Source organism: Tachysurus vachellii, chromosome 8 (assembly GCF_030014155.1).
Source record: "Tachysurus vachellii isolate PV-2020 chromosome 8, HZAU_Pvac_v1, whole genome shotgun sequence".
Lineage (NCBI taxonomy): Eukaryota > Metazoa > Chordata > Actinopteri > Siluriformes > Bagridae > Tachysurus > Tachysurus vachellii.
This window is the reverse complement of record NC_083467.1, coordinates 3,762,132-3,781,229: the sequence shown is the minus strand read 5'-3', so window position 1 is coordinate 3,781,229 and position 19,098 is coordinate 3,762,132. Positions and strand designations below refer to the sequence as shown.

The 19,098-nt window shown below is 39.7% G+C and overlaps 1 protein-coding gene across 1 annotated transcript in view; it reads right to left on the bottom strand.

Moving 5' to 3' along the window:
• Positions 1-19,098, bottom strand: part of dnah7 (dynein, axonemal, heavy chain 7) — a 90,429-nt gene that overhangs the window by 51,196 nt on the left and 20,135 nt on the right. Inside the window, exons 16-30 of the mRNA XM_060875768.1 lie at positions 18,786-18,932; positions 18,313-18,633; positions 17,655-18,022; positions 17,133-17,319; positions 14,671-14,864; positions 11,314-11,512; positions 10,920-11,060; positions 10,396-10,608; positions 10,132-10,241; positions 9,098-9,266; positions 7,178-7,280; positions 6,254-6,381; positions 2,040-2,252; positions 415-513; positions 20-268 (exon numbers count right to left, since the gene is read on the bottom strand). Of these exons, the coding sequence (XP_060731751.1) occupies positions 20-268; positions 415-513; positions 2,040-2,252; positions 6,254-6,381; positions 7,178-7,280; positions 9,098-9,266; positions 10,132-10,241; positions 10,396-10,608; positions 10,920-11,060; positions 11,314-11,512; positions 14,671-14,864; positions 17,133-17,319; positions 17,655-18,022; positions 18,313-18,633; positions 18,786-18,932 (2,841 nt within the window). The remainder of the gene's footprint in view (positions 1-19; positions 269-414; positions 514-2,039; positions 2,253-6,253; positions 6,382-7,177; positions 7,281-9,097; positions 9,267-10,131; positions 10,242-10,395; positions 10,609-10,919; positions 11,061-11,313; positions 11,513-14,670; positions 14,865-17,132; positions 17,320-17,654; positions 18,023-18,312; positions 18,634-18,785; positions 18,933-19,098) is intronic.

Sequence of the window (19,098 nt, the reverse complement as noted above, 5' to 3'; positions counted from 1 at the left end):
AAGAAAAGAACTGGATTACCTTCTCGCAGATATCTTGCAAGGCAGCGGCGAGGACTCGATAGGCGGCGGTCTTCCCGCCGAACGGCTCTCCCACCATCATGAAGCCGTGACGCACGATCATCATCTCGAAAATCTGCAGGATCTTCTCTGCAAAGAAATCCGTCACCTGCAGGTTCATCTTCTTACTGTTCTCTTTAATGGCCTCCAGCAGGATAGTATAGTCTGGTTTGGGAAGCTTTACTCCGGGGAAAAGATCTGAAGTGATGCCCTAGAGGGAATTAGCCCAGTAACAGAGGAAAGGTAGTGAAGATGTGAAATGGTCAGAAAGTAAAATCTGAATTATAGACATGATCAGAAAATCAGTAGTAACTATCAAGCATCTCATTTTAATATTTTCATCAAACACTTTATTACCTCAAACAGTGGCAGATCATGGGCCAAAAATTTGGGAAGGTTCACATCGATGATGGACCTCAGGAGAAGAATGTCCTCGTTCTCCTCTGGAAACTTCAGCTGTGACATTTCAAAACATAGGCTCAGGATGTGTAAGAGAAAGAAATAAAGAAAGAAAAGGAAAGCATTGGAAATGAAAGACTCGTCACACATACAAGGCTTTGATATCTTTTGGGGAAAGTCTCATTCACACACTCCTGTTGTGTGGGTGTGTGTGTTTTTTGTTTTTTTTTCCCGCTCATTCTTTACTATCGCTGCCATTTACAAGTTGAACCCAGGAGTCTAAAAGCGCACACATCTTCACTCCAGGAGTCATTCTGCGACAGGACAAAAGGGTGCAGTCCTGAGTGTGATGGTGCGGGAAACAAATTGGTATCGAAATGGCAGGAGTGCATTCGTTTTCAGAAAGCTGCGTAAAAAAGATATCATGCTGAAATGGGAAAAATAGTCGAGGGAAAAGGGAAGGTTTGGAGGTCAGTAACATTTCCTAAGGCCCTGAAATCATCCTGGACTCCATTTTGTCGGCTTGAGTGCTTTCTTTACAAAAAGGGACACGATAATAGTGACATGAGGATTATCTTTTTTAAATAAATAAATAAATACTGAGAACGTAAGAAAAATAAGGTAAAAAGTCATCTGGCATGGGTCTTTATTAGGATACACACATGTAGAGGGGCGCTTTCTTGTTCTACACATCCATGGAGACCCATAAGCTAAAGATTCTTCTTCTTGCTGTTTCACTTTTGGTTTTAAGCCAGAAAGAGAACAAAAATGAGAGAAAGTATAGGAGGATAGTGAGAATTTTAGATGAAGCATAAACCCTCTGCTCCTTTGGGCCTCTCTAATGTTAGATTAAAAGATGACTTTAAGGAATGGAAGAGGAACTGAGCTAACAGCATCCGAAAGACAATAAGAATAAGTTTTCAGGTGTGTAATGTCTTTCTGGAGCCCAAAACCACTTGGCAAAGACACACACACACACACACACACACAAGAAATCCTAAAATAGTGATTCATCAAAGGCAGCTAGAAGAGGAAGGAAAGAAAAGAAATGCAAATGAATACACAAGGAATGTGAATAGGACATGAAAGAAACTTTGGAGGTTTGTCACCAAAAAAGGTAAGTAAGTAAGGTGCAGGTTAAATAAAAAACTGCTCATTTAATTCTTTAGATTAATTTTTAGATTAGTAACTCTCTGAAGATAATGCAAAGCAAATGTCACCAGTTCACTAGAAGAACATTTGAAAAAAATCAATTGTCATTGTATTTGAATTGATCCGAATGTTAAGGAACGTATGATTTGAAGTTCTGCATCGAGTTCTGCATCAAATTTGTTGTGTTGCTCTGTTCAATAACTCTAGTCTCAAAATAGTCTCAAGAACCAAAAAATAAATAAAAGAAAATACTTCAAAAAACTTCCACCTAGTGTATGTACTGTATATGTGGATGTTCTGAGCATCCAGAAGCCAGAATTTGCGTGTTAAAAAACAATATAGTATAAAATTACATTACTTGGAATTCTACTAATTAATGGAAATGATATTTTGAACATCCTGAATGTTTGACGAAGTCGGCTTTACAGTACCTTTAAGTTTCCAGCAGCAGTGAGGACGGATTTGACAGCCCTCATGCCGTAATCGTAGTGGCTCTGAGAGGACAGCTGCTCGGAGCAGAGGCGATACGTGGCCACGATCTTCACTGAGAGAGGACGAGCCCTTACGAAACCGCAAGAGTAGAGCACGATCTCTGCGATCAGGGCGTAGTCAGGAACCATCATGGCCACGGTGCGGAACAGGGCCTGAGGCAAACATCGGAGAGACGTACATGTCAAGAGCTTTACACTGACTGTCTTTAAGTCCATACAGACATCTGCATTATGGATAAACATGCTTCCAAAGATAAATTAATAATAACACTTTAATAATTTGTCTTCTCTTATCTTTTTCCTACCAAGCAAAAGCACTACATGTATCATTACAATATTTAGTGGATCCTAATATTCAAATTTATTTATATAATAATCTAATTCATGAAGTGACATAATGCAAATCAGCTCCAGTATTCATGAAAATTCTTAGTGTAAGAAATATAGAACATAGTAGATCACGCTGGTTTGAGTTATCGCTCAAAAACATGAAAAAAATAGCAGTCTAATACGTGAGACGTATGAAAAGTGGAATGATTTGTGCAGCTTTATTGAACTCTCTAACTTGAACTGTTCCTGCCGGTTTCACGCCTCGCCTATTTTTCACGCCTTATTTAGAGTTCATTAATCCAACATAAAAATCTCTCAATGTATGTTGACTTTATACATTAGACAAGTATACAATTAGCTACATGTATATATTTTGCATTTTACGAATCATTTTAATACTAATGATTAGTTAGTCAGTTAAAGTATTTTGAACGCTTTATCTGACACCTGGAGGGGCGTGATTGGGAGGAACGGCCCCCCCGACCTGAACCCGAGTGGTGTTCTGTTATTGGACTTCTGTGCTAGTCACAGTTTGTCCATAATGAACACCATGTTCAAGCATAAGGGTGTCCATCAGTACACATGGCATCAGGACACCCTAGGTCGGAGGTCGATGATCGACTTTGTGGTTGTTTCATCTGACCTCCGGCCGTATGTCTTGGACACTCGGGTAAAGAGAGGGGCAGAGCTGTCAACTGATCACCACCTGGTGGTGAGTTGGATCCGATGGCCGGGGAGGAAGTTGGACAGACTTGGCAGACCCAAACGTACTGTGAGGGTCCGCTGGGAACGTTTGGCAGAGTCTCCGGTCAGAGAGATCTTCAACTCCCACCTCCGGCAGAGCTTCAACCAGATCCCGAGGGAGGTTGGAGACGTTGAGTCTGAGTGGACCATGTTCTCCACCTCCATTGTCGACGCAGCCGCGCGGAGCTGTGGCCGTAAGGTCTCTGGTGCCTGTCGTGGCGGCAATCCCCGAACCCGGTGGTGGACACCGGAAGTAAGGGATGCCGTCAAGCTGAAGAAGGAGTCCTATCGAGCCTGGTTGGCTCGGGGGACTCCGGAGGCAGCTGATAGGTACCGGAGGGCCAAGCGAGCTTCAGCCCGGGTGGTTGCAGAGGCAAAAACTCGGGTCTGGGAAGAGTTCGGTGAGGCCATGGAGAAGGACTATAGGTTGGCCTCGAAGAAATTCTGGCAAACCGTCCAGCGCCTCAGGAAGGGGAAGCAGTGCCCTGCTCACACTGTTTACAGTGAGAGTGGGAATCTGCTGACTTCGACTGGGGACATTCTCGGACGGTGGAAGGAGTACTTCGAGGATCTCCTCAACCCCACCGACATGTCTTCCACTGAGGAAGCAGAGGCAGAGGGCTCAGTTGAGGACTCATCGATCCCCCAAGCTGAGGTCACTGAGGTGGTTGAGAAGCTCCTCAGTGGCAAGGCACCGGGGGTGGATGAGATCCGCCCTGAGTACCTCAAGTCTCTGGATGTTGTGGGGCTGTCTTGGTTGACACGCCTCTGCAACATCGCGTGGCGGCTGGGGACAGTGCCTCTGGACTGGCAGACTGGGGTGGTGGTCCCTCTGTTTAAGAAGGGGGACCGGAGGGTGTGTTCCAACTACAGGGGGATCACACTCCTCAGCCTCCCCGGAAAAGTCTATGCCAGGGTACTGGAGAGGAGAATTCGGCCGATAGTCGAACCTCGGATTCAGGAGGAACAATGTGGGTTTCGTCCCGGTCGTGGAACACTGGACCATCTCTATACCCTCACCAGGTTGCTGGAGGGTTCATGGGAGTTTGCCCAACCAGTCCACATGTGCTTTGTGGATCTGGAGAAGGCATTCGACTGTGTCCCTCGTGGTGATCTGTGGGGGGTGCTCTGGGAGTATGGGGTCCGGGGCCCTCTGCTAAGGGCTGTTCGGTCCCTATATGACCGGAGCAGGAGTTTGGTTCGCATTGCCGGCAGTAAGTCAGACTTGTTCCCGGTGCATGTTGGACTCCGGCAGGGCTGCCCTTTGTCACCGGTCCTGTTCATTATTTATATGGACAGGATTTCTAGGCGCAGTCAGGGGCCGGAGGGAGTCCGGTTTGGGGACCACGGGATTTCGTCTCTGCTTTTTGCAGATGATGTTGTCCTGTTGGCTTCTTCAAATCAGGACCTTCAGCGTGCACTGGGACGGTTTGCAGCCGAGTGTGAAGCGGCAGGGATGAGAATCAGCACCTCCAAGTCCGAGGCCATGGTTCTCAGCCGGAAAAGGGTAACTTGTCCCCTTCGGGTTGGTGGAAAGCTCCTGCCTCAAGTGGAGGAGTTTAAGTATCTTGGGGTCTTGTTCACGAGTGAGGGAAGGATGGAGCGGGAGATCGACAGGCGGATCGGTGTATCTTCTGCAGTGATGCGGTCGATATACCGGTCTGTTGTGGTGAAGAAAGAGCTGAGCCGCAAGGCGACGCTGTCTGGAAGCCCCTCCTCTTCACCTTCATCTCGTGTGCTCTCTTTTTTTTTTCTTTTCAATATTTACAATTTTAATAATTCCCAGTCATTTGCATTTGCCATTTATTCCCCTTAAAAACTTTATTTTGTTTATTTTTATATAATGGAACATTCATACGAAACACCAAGTGTACACCTATTTGTGCCAAGAGAATGCATTAAAGCTGAACAGTATTAAAAACAAAAAACAGAATTCTTTTAAAGCTTGAAAGGTTATAAAGTCTGCTTAAAGATTAAACCGTGTTAATCCAGTAAGATTTTAATTGAGTTGAGAACACATGCTACTTCTGTAAGACTGGCAGGAAAATTTATTTGAGCGAGTGCCAACTGCTTGCCACACGCCTCATGTTACGTCCTCATCCCTGCGGATGTCTGCGGACGTCCCTGATATTACCACAAGGTCCATGAGCTCCAACTTCAGCTAAAATCCAGAGACCGTATTTATGAAAAATCTTACTTTAAATAGTTTCTCCTAGTGATTTAATTGTAACAAAAATACTTAGAAATGTTGGCGTTTCCCCTTAAAAATAAAAGAAGATCGTAGTAAAGATAAAAGTTATTTACGAAGCATCTTAACTCATAAAATTGTTCTTAGGTGTCTTAGGAGTAGTGAGGAGGACTTTTAAGAGTTTCTTTAACAGAGGAAAAAATGGCCGAAAGGTGAAGAGGGAGAAGAAATATGTTGTATGCAATATTTAATAATGACAGTGAATTAATAAGATGATACAGATTAGATCGTGTAGGGATTATTATTATTTTGTGACCAATCATGTTAGAGATAACATCTCAGACCGACAGAGCCGAAATGCCATAGCTTCAGAAATTATATCATTTGTCTCTGACATTTCTGCTCTGTGTCAGAGATGTTTACATTTACAGTTACATTACATTTATTACATTTATAACATACAGATGTTAGAACATCTCTAATATGATCGGTCACCAACGTAATCCCTACACCATATAGTCTCAAATACCTTAACAGGTTTATAACAGACCACATTTTAAAAGCGCTCCTTATTATTTTTTTTTTTTACTGGACAACCAATCACAGTCTTCAAAAGAATGTGACTTTCTTAGTAACGGGTTAAGCCCCGCCTCCTCTCTAAGATAAAAATTGTTGTAGTATTTTCTTTGTTCAGAGTTGCTCTGAGATACATTTTTAAGCTACGTTAGCAGATCTCTGAGATCACTGAGATCATTCTTACAATCTTTATGTAAATGTGTCCTGGTCTGTGAAGAGTTTTATTTCTAAAACTAGTTTTTAACAGATGTGACAGTCTTGTGTACGGGCTCATATGGGGTTTTTTTAGCTCAGTGTCATGATTTACATGCCGTACCTTCAGGTTATCAGGCAGCTCAGAACGACCGGCGTATCCTGGGTTCATAGTGATGAAGACTGCACAGGACGGGTCGAGCTTTAACTCCGTCCCCTCAAACAGCAGCGTCTCGACATGATCTGCGATCCCTACATGACAACAGAGAGATTTCTTAGGGCTTTTGGAGAGCTTTAACAGACAGAATGCTAATGAGACTAAATTAGTGATTTGAATGACTGCATGATTAGTATAATATGTTTCTAAATACAGCCTTCATTTTATTCGACTGTCCGTTTAATTGTCAGTGAAGTGAGTCAGATCTTTAAAAAAAAAAAAAAAAAAAAATTTCCATTATTCCTTACTCTAGTGTCTGGCAAGAGAAGAAATGTATTGTACAATTCAATTGAACTTCTAAAATATCATGATTTTAAGGTATCCTTATGGCGATTTAATGGCCATTTCATCTTGACCAGAACCCCAAATGTAACATGTGGGCTAAGTGACTTAAATTAACCATGAACTAACGCAAGAGTGAATAATCAGCATGACATTCTTTCTAGGCAAAATTAGCATTCATTTAATCCATAATATCACTTTTTAATAGCAGGAAGGACTTTGAGAGCCACTGAGTGATGTAATGAAAGGCTTAATGACCTCTTTTATTCAGTTATGTCTATTTTTAACGTCTGGTTGCTCAGTGGTTGCTCAGATCGGCAAGACAGCGTGGCAGACTGTCCCTAAAAAGTCTAACATCTTCTCAATGAGGATTTAAATATAATTCTGGAAATTGGTATACAGATTGGTATTGAGTTTATTAATCCTATCAAATTGTGCATGTACTGTATGATCGTATATAACGCCCAACCAACCCCACACTTCGAACCCCAACGCACGCACACACACACACACACACACACACACACACACACACACACACACACACACCTCTCTGAATGGTGAAGATTTGTTGCGCCACCACAGACAGCACCTCCAGGTCAATACGGTTGAACTCGTCAAAGCAGGCCCACGCACCACAGGATAGCAAGCCCTATAACAAGCAGATAAGACCTATCAATCAGAAAAACAGTAATATTCTTGTATTTTCTGATCTGTAAAATCAGGCTCTTAACATCTCCAGTGTTTATCGCTTTACTCCTCTGGACTTCTATAGTCCAACAAGCGGAGCCTTGAGGTCTTCAGAACAGACTAAAGTGAAAGGGTTAAATCATATTACCGTATATACTGGATAAAGCAATGCAAATCCTGAACCTATGCTTCACCTATCCTTCTTTATTTATATGTACTGTATGTCAGTATTTTTCTTTCTCTATTGGGAAACATTAAGTTATATTCCTCAAACAAGAAAATCAAACATCTTAAGAATGGAAAAAAAATAAATAAATAAATAAACCAGGATATAAACGGAATCTTAACCTTCTGGGACAATATTTCTGTTTAGTATTAAGCATTAACGTTTAGATCTTTATACAGTATGTCCTTAATAACTGGATCGTTATGCTTATTATAATGCTTATTGTTTAGTTACAGCAAAGCTTGTGTTATACAGTATAACGGTTTAATCGTCTCTACAGGATATCATCCAGTCCTGACGGCCAAAGACGTTACCAGCCTTGCCAAAGTTTACACTTGTTTCATACAATGAGCTCTGAGTGTCTCATCATATGTATGCTGGTATGAGTTTACATCAAATCATGTGATTAAATTCACTTTCTTAGCGTTCGTGTTCGGCTAAATTTGTATTCATTTATTAGTAGCTGTACAGCGATGCACAGTGGCTGAAAACCAATCACAAAAGCTTAGCTGGATTGTAGATTATTAGGTAGTTATAATAAAAATAATACATATATCAAAACAATTGTGATAATCCTTACGGACAACAATATTCACACCGCGGACATTTCTGTTGTTCCGCTGCTTCCCAAATTGATTAAACCAGAAATGGTGAGCTTGCTGATTTTCCTTTGTTTTTTCAGTTGTGGATGGTTAAATCATGTGTCACAATTTATTTAAATGGTAAATCACGAGTAGGGAATAATCAATAACACACATAATGGCGCTGAGGCCTGGCACTGCTCTGCAGTTCTGCATGCTGATACACAGTTCACCTGGATTATGTTTCTTATTAAAAGCTTGTTACTGGTGATTAAATCATTTCAGCGCAGTAAAACCCAACCAGCTTGTCGTGCTCCCGAGAAGCAGCCGTGTCGGGTTAAGATGCCAGCTACGTTTTACACCTAGGTTTTAAGTGTATGTACTAATTCACTTTATATTTGGTGATAAAGGCACAATTTTGCACGCTAGCAAGAAATGGCCACAAGATAAGTTTTATGGAACTGAATATCTGTGTGCACCTTTTAATTTGTAAGCACACACACTCTCTCTCACACACACACACAAATCTGCATAAAGGTTCCATGTAAGCAGCCGAGTTTTACGAGCGCTCTGGGAATAAAATCCTGCCTATGAACCATGATGGTTGTTTCTCCTGCTGAAGTTTTACCATCTCTAGATTCATCATCAAACAAGACAGGCTCGCAAAAGTCTCTGTTGCCATGGTGACCGACAATGTTCTTTTCGAGCTTTTGACCACATGCCGTCTCTTGAGCTTCACCTAAAGTGCATCTTCATACAAATGCGCTTATGCTCCTTTTCATTTCCTTGCAAACTTAGGTTTTTCGGCTGATCAAATCTAATATAATATAATAAAATATATAATAAGATGTAATATAAAACTCATTTCACACCAGTTTTTCTGAGTGGAAGTGTGTGTGTGTGTGTGTGTGTGTGTATGTGTGCACGAATGTAATTTATAATACAATTCAGACGGCAGGAAAATTCACTGACCTTAAAGAACTTTCCCAAGGCGATGTAATCAAGACCGTCAGAGCAGTTGAACACGACACACTGCTTAGCCACAGCTTTGGCTAAGTCTTTGGTCGTCTCGGTCTTCCCTGTACCTGCTGGACCTTCAGGAGCTCCTCCTAAATGCAAGCGCAGGGCTCCAAACAGGGTTCTATGGAAAAAAGATGTGGGAATTTTCATGGAAATCTGTCAATTTGATTGAAAATGAATTAACAAAGCGGTAGAAAATGGATGGATGGATGGATGGATGGATGGATGAATTAACAAATGTAACCTTCGTCACATTCTTTATTTTTTTTATCTTTTTTTTTTCGTCACATTCTTTTTAACATAAATCCCCAGATATGCAAGTCACAGATTATATTATAACCTCGATATTAATTTATGTTAATTTACAGAACTTTATAAATCCAAACAGTATTATTCTCACTGTATTTGGCCAATGTTTAAAAATCCCAGCGTATCCAAAAATATCCCAGAGTTTTTCGTAATGTACATTTAAAGGATCCTTTAATGTGTTGAGAAGTACTTTATCCCAAAATGGCTCTTTAGCCAGACAGAAACATATTATTGCTAAGGTAATGAAGTGTTGTTGTCACAAATGAGATCTGGAGCTATAAAGAATCAAACCGAACTGAAGCAGCAGTCCATTAGTCTACAAATCAAACTCTAATAGACAATTTTTAAAGGTATTGTCCATCTTTTTTTTGTCCAAACAGTAAAATAAACACTATGCCAGTGCTAGACTAGATCTAAGTGCTAAAGAGTGCAACTAGAATATTTCTGATTGCAGAAATTTTAAAGATTAGCATTTGCTTTATTATAGATAATACATTTGTATACAAAATAAATGAATCTCATGTATTTAATATATTCAGTGGTTGCACGTTATACGATTAACAGAAAAAGCAATGCATGAGTAGGATTATAAAGAAAATGACTTTGCAGGGGTACAAACAGAAGGACAAGCAAGTGCAGGTTACGAGTAGAGTTTAGCATAACATTGAACATCTGACCTGTAGCAGCGATCGGTGAGAGGGGTGATGACAAGACGTGGCGTGTTCCCCAGGTACTCATAGCCATATTCAAGGCCTGCATTAATCATTTTGGTCTGAAGCTGGTTATCCTGCAAAGATAAAGAGAAACGCTTTAAAAATATGCAACGGAAATAGAACTGTATACCAACAGATAGTGTACACTGCACTTGTATCATGGTATGGGCAGAGATATAGGCCTAAATCATATCATGAGTGTTATTCTGCTAGATTAAAAACACTCACAATCCAGTAATAACGAAGCTGGCTGAGCCATTCGAAGTTGTTCTCGTCGTTCACGCACTTCTGCACAAGCTGGGCCAAGACGTCGCGAGCGTGCACGTCCAAAACCACCAGTGCTCCCAGAGTCACTCGGTTCTGTTTGGACAGTTTCCCACGCACCAGAGCCACTATGTCATCAATCTGGGTGTTGTTCTGATCCAAATAAGCTTGCAGAGCCTAAGAAAGGAAATAGAAAAGAAATTTCAGACCAGAAGTTGAAACTGATATTAAAGGCACAATACTTTTATTTCAACACCAATTTTTAAAAGCTATCATTTACTGAATATTTTTTAGGCTTATAGTCATTACCTTTTATAAAAGTCTCTAGTAAGTAAGGAAACAGAAAGAATAAGGGGAAAATAAAAGTAATACTAACACTAGTAGATAATTGTACTAGCTAGTTAAACTAACTATTTATAGTTGCATACATAATGTCGTAAGTAAGAAAAGTGTGTGTGTTTTTGCGTGTGAGTGTGTGTGTTACAGACCTGTGGTCCTTCTGCAATGGCTTCATGGATGTGTTTGGTCCAGTACACCTGAGACACACACAGCACTGTCTGACCCGGCCAGGCTCGTACCCAGTCGTTCCTATCCTGTTTAGGGTACGCTTCGAGTGCCTCGGCTATCACCTGCAAATCACAAGAGGAAACAAGTTTACTTGGATATAAAGACTTCCTATAAAGTACAGTGGTATACAAGGGACTAACATCTAAATACAACAAAATGCAGTATCCAGAGACTAAGAAGTGTAACTGATATAATACATTATACAGCGACTAAAGCATGGTATGATGTACAATACAATTTAAACATGGATGTTTTTTATTCTTTCTTTTGACATGAAGGGTTTAGGAATCAATCCCAAGTGAAACTGTCTTGCACCTTGTGTAGGGACTTGAGCATGCCACTCTCCAGCTGGAGGAGCCATTTCTCGACCTGGCCACGGGCTTTAGAAGTGGAGATGATGTCCAGCAGCTCTACCACCTCGCCCTCGCTGCTTTTCATGTGTGTGATGTCCAGATCTTCAGTGAACACCACGCTGGCGATGCCCTCGAAACACTTCTTCAAATGTGGTTGAACTCTGGTGGGAGTTGAAAGAATATTTTCATAAAAAGCAAAATGGAATACAGATTTTTCTCATTCTTCTCTATTACTTAGAGAAGAATAAACAGCACTGAAAAAAAGCGCGGTGAACAAACTTAGAGTATAATACAATTCAACTAATACAGAACTGCATACTGATTATATAAAAGTAACAGGATAGAACTAAAAGGCATGAGCGTGCATAGATAATCAAAATGCTGTTTTTTTATTTGGGTATATGAGTACTTATCCAAAAAAAAATAAAATAAAAAAAGGTTATCTAGTCTCTGACTATTAACAATCTTACTATTAGACTCATTGTGATTTGTTCTCAGCAATATGCTAGCTAGTTCATTTCCTAGCTTGAATAACAACGTTAGACACACTATAATGAATATTTTGGTGTACTCCAAGGCCTTATCCACACTGAGCTCGAAGAACATGAAGACATGGTGTGTTAAGTTTAGAGGGGAAGCCCTGACTCTGACTCAATCTCACCGTACACCTTTGGTATGAACTGGAACACAGACTGCATCATCAGTGTATCATTTGTACACTGAATGAACAAAGTCTCCACACTCACATTCCATCATCTAGTGGAAATCCTTCCCAGAAGAGTGGAGCTAATTCTAACAGTGAAGGTGAAATCAATCTAGAATGAGATGTTCAACAAACACATATGAATGTGATGGTTGGGGGTGCACAAACTTTTGAGCATGCTGAGAAAACGTTACAACGTGAAATCTGAGGAGACCCTATTCGGTCTCCCACTTAGCCCAGCTTTCACAGTATTCCTCTGATGGATTAAAACCCACATGAGCACTTTTCAAAATTCGGCTTTCTATAAAGCGCTGGGTTCAGTAAAATTCTCAGACGAAATGACAGAGCAGGGAACAAAGGGATAATGTGCACGTGTGTGAGAGAGAACGAGTGATGAACGAGCTTAAGAAAAAGAGCACAATCAAACAAGAGCACTAAGAAGAAAAGGGAGGGAAAGAGAGTCCGTGATTACGAGATTTGTGGAAGTAAAAGTCTCTGTGTCAACGCACACATTCATTATTAAACAAATACCTTGGGTGAAATAAGACAAGGATTGCTTATCAGCCGAGGCTATGCTCAAGAGAGCCGCGCCATAGGAAGTAGGCCAGAATGTCATACGGAAAGAGATTCTATAATTAAATTCCCACAGTAAGTACAGGATTTTCAGAGGCTCAAGATGAGTTTTTTTTTCCAGGGCCAAGCACAGCTAAATTGCTTTTCATGTGTCCTTGCTCCTCTGGTCCTACTGTGGATTCAATACGGGCTGCGAATAAATGAATTTTGATTAACGTAGTGATGGTGTTAGAAGAACAGACTGCATAACTTTAATATCACATTGTTTTAAAATTAGTCTATTCATTTTCCTCTATTACTTGATCATTTGCCAAGTTTAAACTTTATTTAATTGATGAGAGAGTATTTAGTAACAAGCATGACAAAATGGTATGCTACGGTATGGTATGGCATATGGGATTCAGAAGAGAAATACAGACTTTATATGGTTTCCATAAAAGCTGTCTAATTCCTACCACTGACTACTACTGATATTGCCTAAAAAAAGACTGTCGGTTTCAATCCCCTCAAAAATTGCCATGAGTTTGATAGCCATGAGTTTAAAAACTAGCATTGCGCGTACATTCTTTTAAAATTAGCTATAAGCTTCCATTCCCTCAAAACTAGCTATGATCTTTTTATTTTTTAAACTATCTATGTTGACATTTACATTGTCTCAAAACTAGCTATAAGCTCATGTTACTTAAATACTAGTGGGGAACCAGTATATACGTATATCTAGTATATGCTAGCTATAAGCTTACATTCTCTCAAAACTAGCAGGGAGATTATGTTCCTTCAAACTAGCTGAGTTTACATACAAAAATACCCAGTGGGTTATATTTACTCAAAGCTAGCTACAAGACTATTCTTAAACACACATAGTCAAATTTTATAGTAAGGACCAGACCTTATGTAAGTCCACACAGCCCGATGTGTAACACCCGCTAAGGACACCTGCTAAATACTATAAATGTAAATTAAATCGATAGGCAATTTTGCTGGAAGTGACCAATCATAATTCTACTTGGGTATGTCGCAATACTGTACATTAGAATTGAAATAGCACTCAAGGCTACATATTCTACCATGATTTCCATTTTAATTTCTCTTCCATTTGCATGATCTCTAATGGAATTGTTCTCAATCGTTACATTACTTACAGTTTGGTTTATATTTATATTGTTATTCTAAAACTAAATTGCCATAAAACTGCCAACTGGACTGCAGGCGAAACACAAATTAACTGCCTTCATAAGCATGAAAGCTCCTTACATAATACCTATCCACATTAGCTTGGCAAAAAAAATGCTATTTGGCTTTAGCAGCATGGTTCATGGACCAGCAGTTGGGCTTCAAGCTGTTACGGAAATCAAGTCTCCTCTATTAGGATCTACTCATGAGTTCAGAGAACATAGATCATATTTTTATGCATAGACAAAAAAAAAATGCCTTTCACCTAGGTATAAAAATGTGGGTAAAATGATCAGTAATATTATAGTCAGTCATTACAGCTTTTTTCCCTTCACGCAATTATCTTCCATCTTGTAAAAAAAAAAAAAATTCAATGAAATTCAATTAAATTCAAATAAATAAATAAATAAATAAATAAATAAATAAATAAATAAATAAATAAACAAACAAACAAACTGAAGCTTCAAACTCATTTTAAAGTCTGCCAGGAAAATCTGATCTGCACTGATCTCTAAATTAATTCAAAATGGGTTGATTTCTCTGCCAGATTTTAATTATAACTTTGCAATGATTTTACTCCCAAGCTGATTTAAAAAAAAAAAAAAAAAAGATTTTTTTCTTTCTCTTCTTTCTCTTTTTTTTCTTATCAGCCGTTTAAAGGGAAGTTCTCAGTTATACTGGATACAGTTCAACACATGGCTTCAAATTAACCTAAATTTTAACCTAAATTTTATTATAAAGACATTAAAAATTAAAAAAAAAAAAAGTTTAATAAATAAAAAAAATTTTTTCTAAAAAAGACATTAAAAAAACATAATTTTTTTTTTTTTTTTTTTTATAAAGTTAGACCAAATTGATGTGACCCTGTACCTGGTTGGGTCTTTAGTCTCAGACAGAATCTCCAGTAGCTCGTCGTTAGACAGAAAGAAGAAGCGAGGGAAGAAAAGTCTCTTCTTTTCCAGGTATTTGTTCAGGCCCTTCAAGATGAGCTCCAGGTACTCGTTGCTCTTCAGAAGCTTCTCCAACATTTTATCGATGACCACCACGGCCAGGACGCGCTTGTCCTAAATCAAGAAACGAAACAGGCTTCAGAATCAGAGGTATGTGACTATTATTTGTTAATATTATTCTTTATAATATTAGTCTTTATAACAATTTTTTTTTTTCTTTCATAGAGGTTACCTGTTAATATTTCATGATATTAAATAAAACAGATATTAATGCTATTAAAATTGTAGAAGTGCAGAAACCACAAAAATCTGCAAATTATTATGGAAATTAATGGTTAAATTAGAGGACATTACCGTTTTGTACCATAATAATGAAGTCCAAACCTTCTTGAATGTATTTTTAAGATGTTGTTTGTGATCACAGAATTCAGCAATATAATCAATATACATATGTGTATATTTTTTTCATTATTTTTCAGCCTGACACTTCAAAAAAAGCCGGTATTATATTTTAACATAACAAGGGATGGAAAAGCATATGCTAGTCGAGCAACACGGGCGTACGCGATCATTTCAGCGTGCAGCTGTCTCACATTCGCTGCTTTTAAGTCAAAAAGGTTGTAAAGCACAACAAAGGTAACTAATTCAATCCAGCCTCTGTGCAAAAGGTTGAATTAAAGGTCTGTCCTTCATCTGAGACAAAGCAAACAATTAGAAGCACTTCCTGCTCATCTGCCCCGCTTTCTCTCTTCTCTCTCTTCTCTCTCTCACTCTTGTTCTGTCCATTGAAGTTTGGGAGAAACTAATAATTGCCCCAGAGCCTTCAGATTCTGATTGCTATTGATTTTCTATTAAGCACGTCTGGCTGGTTTTGAGTTGAAGCCTTCGTGAGAGATTTTGAAGTTTTAATCATCACTTTGGGATGAATCATGATTTCTGAAAAGGGAATTCTTTTGAAGGTGTAATGAAGGGATGGTAATAACCTAAAGCCTCTTCCAAATCACCTTTTTTTTGCATGAGAAAGGTGACTCTAATGAAAGAGTGCAGAGAGAAAAGATAGAAGACTTGTTTTATTACGCTGGAGTTGAGGTGAATCGGAGGAGAGCAGCCAAAAAAAAAGAAGACATTAACGTCCCTCTTAAATAAAGCGATTGCATTGTATATCTTGAATCTGAACAAGAATATTCAGCTTTCTATTTAGGCTTGTGTAACTGTTACAATACTCTCATTATACATTCAGGTTAGGTGAAGAAACCTGAAAAGTTGACTGTTTTTTCATTCCTATTGTGTGTCTTCTCATTCATTTGTCTTCCTTGTAAGAAAGGTGGATGGCATGGTTGAATAAATAAATAAATAAATTTGGCCACCGTTTTTAGCTCCAGAGGGTGAACACATTGCAGCAAGCCACAAGACTTAATTAACAGGCTGCGTTCGAAAGAGCCTTGTGTATTTAAACACATTTGCTGTGTTTTGTCTGGTCATATGTCTGATGGAGTGAGCCACTGGAATAACGGTGGAAAAAGAGAGACACCATGTGGAAATTTCTAGGTTGCAAGTCATGATATTGACTCTAAAGCTTGGAAAAGCATAGCACTGCGTTGTTGATTCGATAAAATGAGATGATCCGGCTTCTCCTGTACAATATGTATATCTACGCTCAGCCGTTTTATTGATTTCTCCTCTCCGTTTGTTCATCGCTGGCAGGAACTAACTTGTAGAGTTTAGCAAAAAGAATAGACTGAAATCAGGTGATATTTAAAGAATTAAAACCCCGTCCTCACTTCGCATTTTCATGACGACATGCCAGGGTTGAGGCCTCCAGACAAAATCTATAATTTCTATTTGATGGTGCTGTCTTTTTTTTTTTTTTTTTCCTTTTCTGTCTCGCGACAACAGGCTATTGACGTGTCTTGTTTCACAGCAGCTGAGAATGGCAATTGCACCCTTCAGAGTCTTAAAATGAGTAGTGGTGTGTGTGTTCGTGTGAGATAGACAGTAAAGCAAGACTGATTAGAGCCCGCAACCCCTGTCGATAGTCCAAGTATGTTCTCATTTGGCATGACGTGTCATTTATTTCTACACAGACAGAGTCTAATGTCCAGTAAAATATCAAGTCATTTTTAGAGAGTTGGCTACAACCCTAACTTTTTCTGTCTTCATCAAGTACTGAATAGACCATGCAATCATACAAAATAAAAAGAATAAATAAGTCACACGTAACAAATCAGGTCATGGTTTCGATACTGCAGAACTAATTTTACACTTCTATATATTGATATAAGTAGAAGTGTAAAATTATTTTAAATGTGACCATTTCATATTAATTTCCAAACTCCCGACTTTCAGACAAACCTCAAGGAGCATTTGACATTTTTGACCTACCAGGTTGACTTGTTTAATGATGTCCCTCCAGGTTTTGTCCACAATAGTAAAGAGACGTCCCTCTTCTGGCATCTGAGCCATGATGTCTGGAGAACTGAAAATGGGCTCCAGGTAGAGCCATGTGGACTGCATCTTCAGCCATTCATCTAAAATCTCCTGCAACAGCAGCAGCTTGCCCTCCCAATCTCTAGAACACAAAACCACAGATTTGTTTATCGGTCTAGCCAACCAGTGCTTTATTTGGCATTATGCATTTCTAACCAGGAATATGAAATTGTGATTGATCGTAGTGTCAATATTTTTGAAATTCGTACTCGAATGATTATGAAAGGCATTGAATGATCATGGCTATTATGATATTGGCTTTTGAGGTCTTCAATCCATTATTGCTTCAGGCTTTACACCTGCACAACATTCAAATCGAGAAACTTGCTGTACATGCTAGTCATGTTAGCCAAAATCATTAGAGAATTTCTCTCTAAACCTGGGTGTAAATATTCTTAAATTCCCTCAAATGCGTACCGTATCTCAACCTCGAATGGTTTTATGAAGGCCGAGCCGCGCATCGTCTGAGTCTTGACTATATGATCGTCCAGCAGCATCTGGATCTCGTCCACCGATGACAGAATGGATGTGCCGGTCTCACGGTAGGGCAGCAGATTGAACTTAATGCCTGCCCATTCACCTTCCATGCGCTCCATGGCCTTCTCCAGTGAGTACTCTTTGCTGGCTGCCTCATTGATGCCCTCAAAGTTGGGCAAATGTTCTTCTAGTTGCATAGGAATGAAGTGGGAAACGCAGGCCTCCTCTTCCGAAGGCTTCAGGGGGAAACCCACCACGGCTGACATGGCGTCCCAGTGACGGTCCCGCAAGCCTGGATTGCACAGCACCTACAGGATTTTAGTGTACAAAGAGTGAGCATGAGAAGAAAGCAAAACCGACAAAATGAAATTCAGTTAACAAAATGTTAATCACAAAGTAAAGAAAACATTTGTAATGATTTGTAAAGACATGGACACTAGGTTTAGGACAAGACTGCATCGATTCTGGGAAATGAGAATTTATATGAAGTGTCATTACTTTACATCATGCTGAAGGAAGAAGCCCATCAAAACCATGCATGCACGAGATACAGTAGTGTAGAACCATAAAGACCCTAATATTCATCTGTGTTCAGTACCTGCACCAAGGGGATGTGCTGCTTGAAAGCCTCCACCTCTGCTTTCACTTGGGTGGCGATGTTAAGGGCCATGGGCGAGTCCTGAAATCCTTTTTCCAGTTTATAGAATGAGCGGTAGTAGTTGCTGACATCACCCTCCACCTTGTCAGGATTGATGGAAGTCAGAGGGCCGTTAAGCCACCGCTGGTAATCAGCTCGAAACTCGGTAGCTGTCTGGTACAGGCGAAGGTACGGGAGCAGCTGGTCTTGGACTTTCTTGCGTAATGGGTACTGGGAGACGGGCCACCCAAACTCTTCTTCCTCCATGTTGAAGCCCTCGATCTTGGGGAGAAGAATAAAATTAAACAAGAGGTGATCTGTTTTTTGTAGAACTGACGGAAAAAAGGAAGAACTAGAAACTGAGTGCCATTAAAATGGATAGAGTTTATGGACAAGTCTTTATTTTAACCATTTTACAATTTGTACTGACTTACTTTCTCCAAGGCAGTCTCCAGGTTGGAATTGAGTGTCTGTGCCTTTTTCAGATACTTGCTGAGTTCAGACAGCTCCCCGAAACAGGCACACTCCTCTGCCTGCTTTGCATAGACTTCCAGATCTTCCAGGAGCCTTTCGCACCGCAACTGCGAGCAATAAACAAAGTCATTAATATCTTACAGATCATGAATGCTAATGGAGCCTAGCTTGTCAGTGGGAAGACGTCTCCTTGTTGTTTTGTGCCTCATTACAGATTGTTATTAGCTTACAGTACGAGGACATTTAATTAGTTTGATTTGCTAATGTAAGATG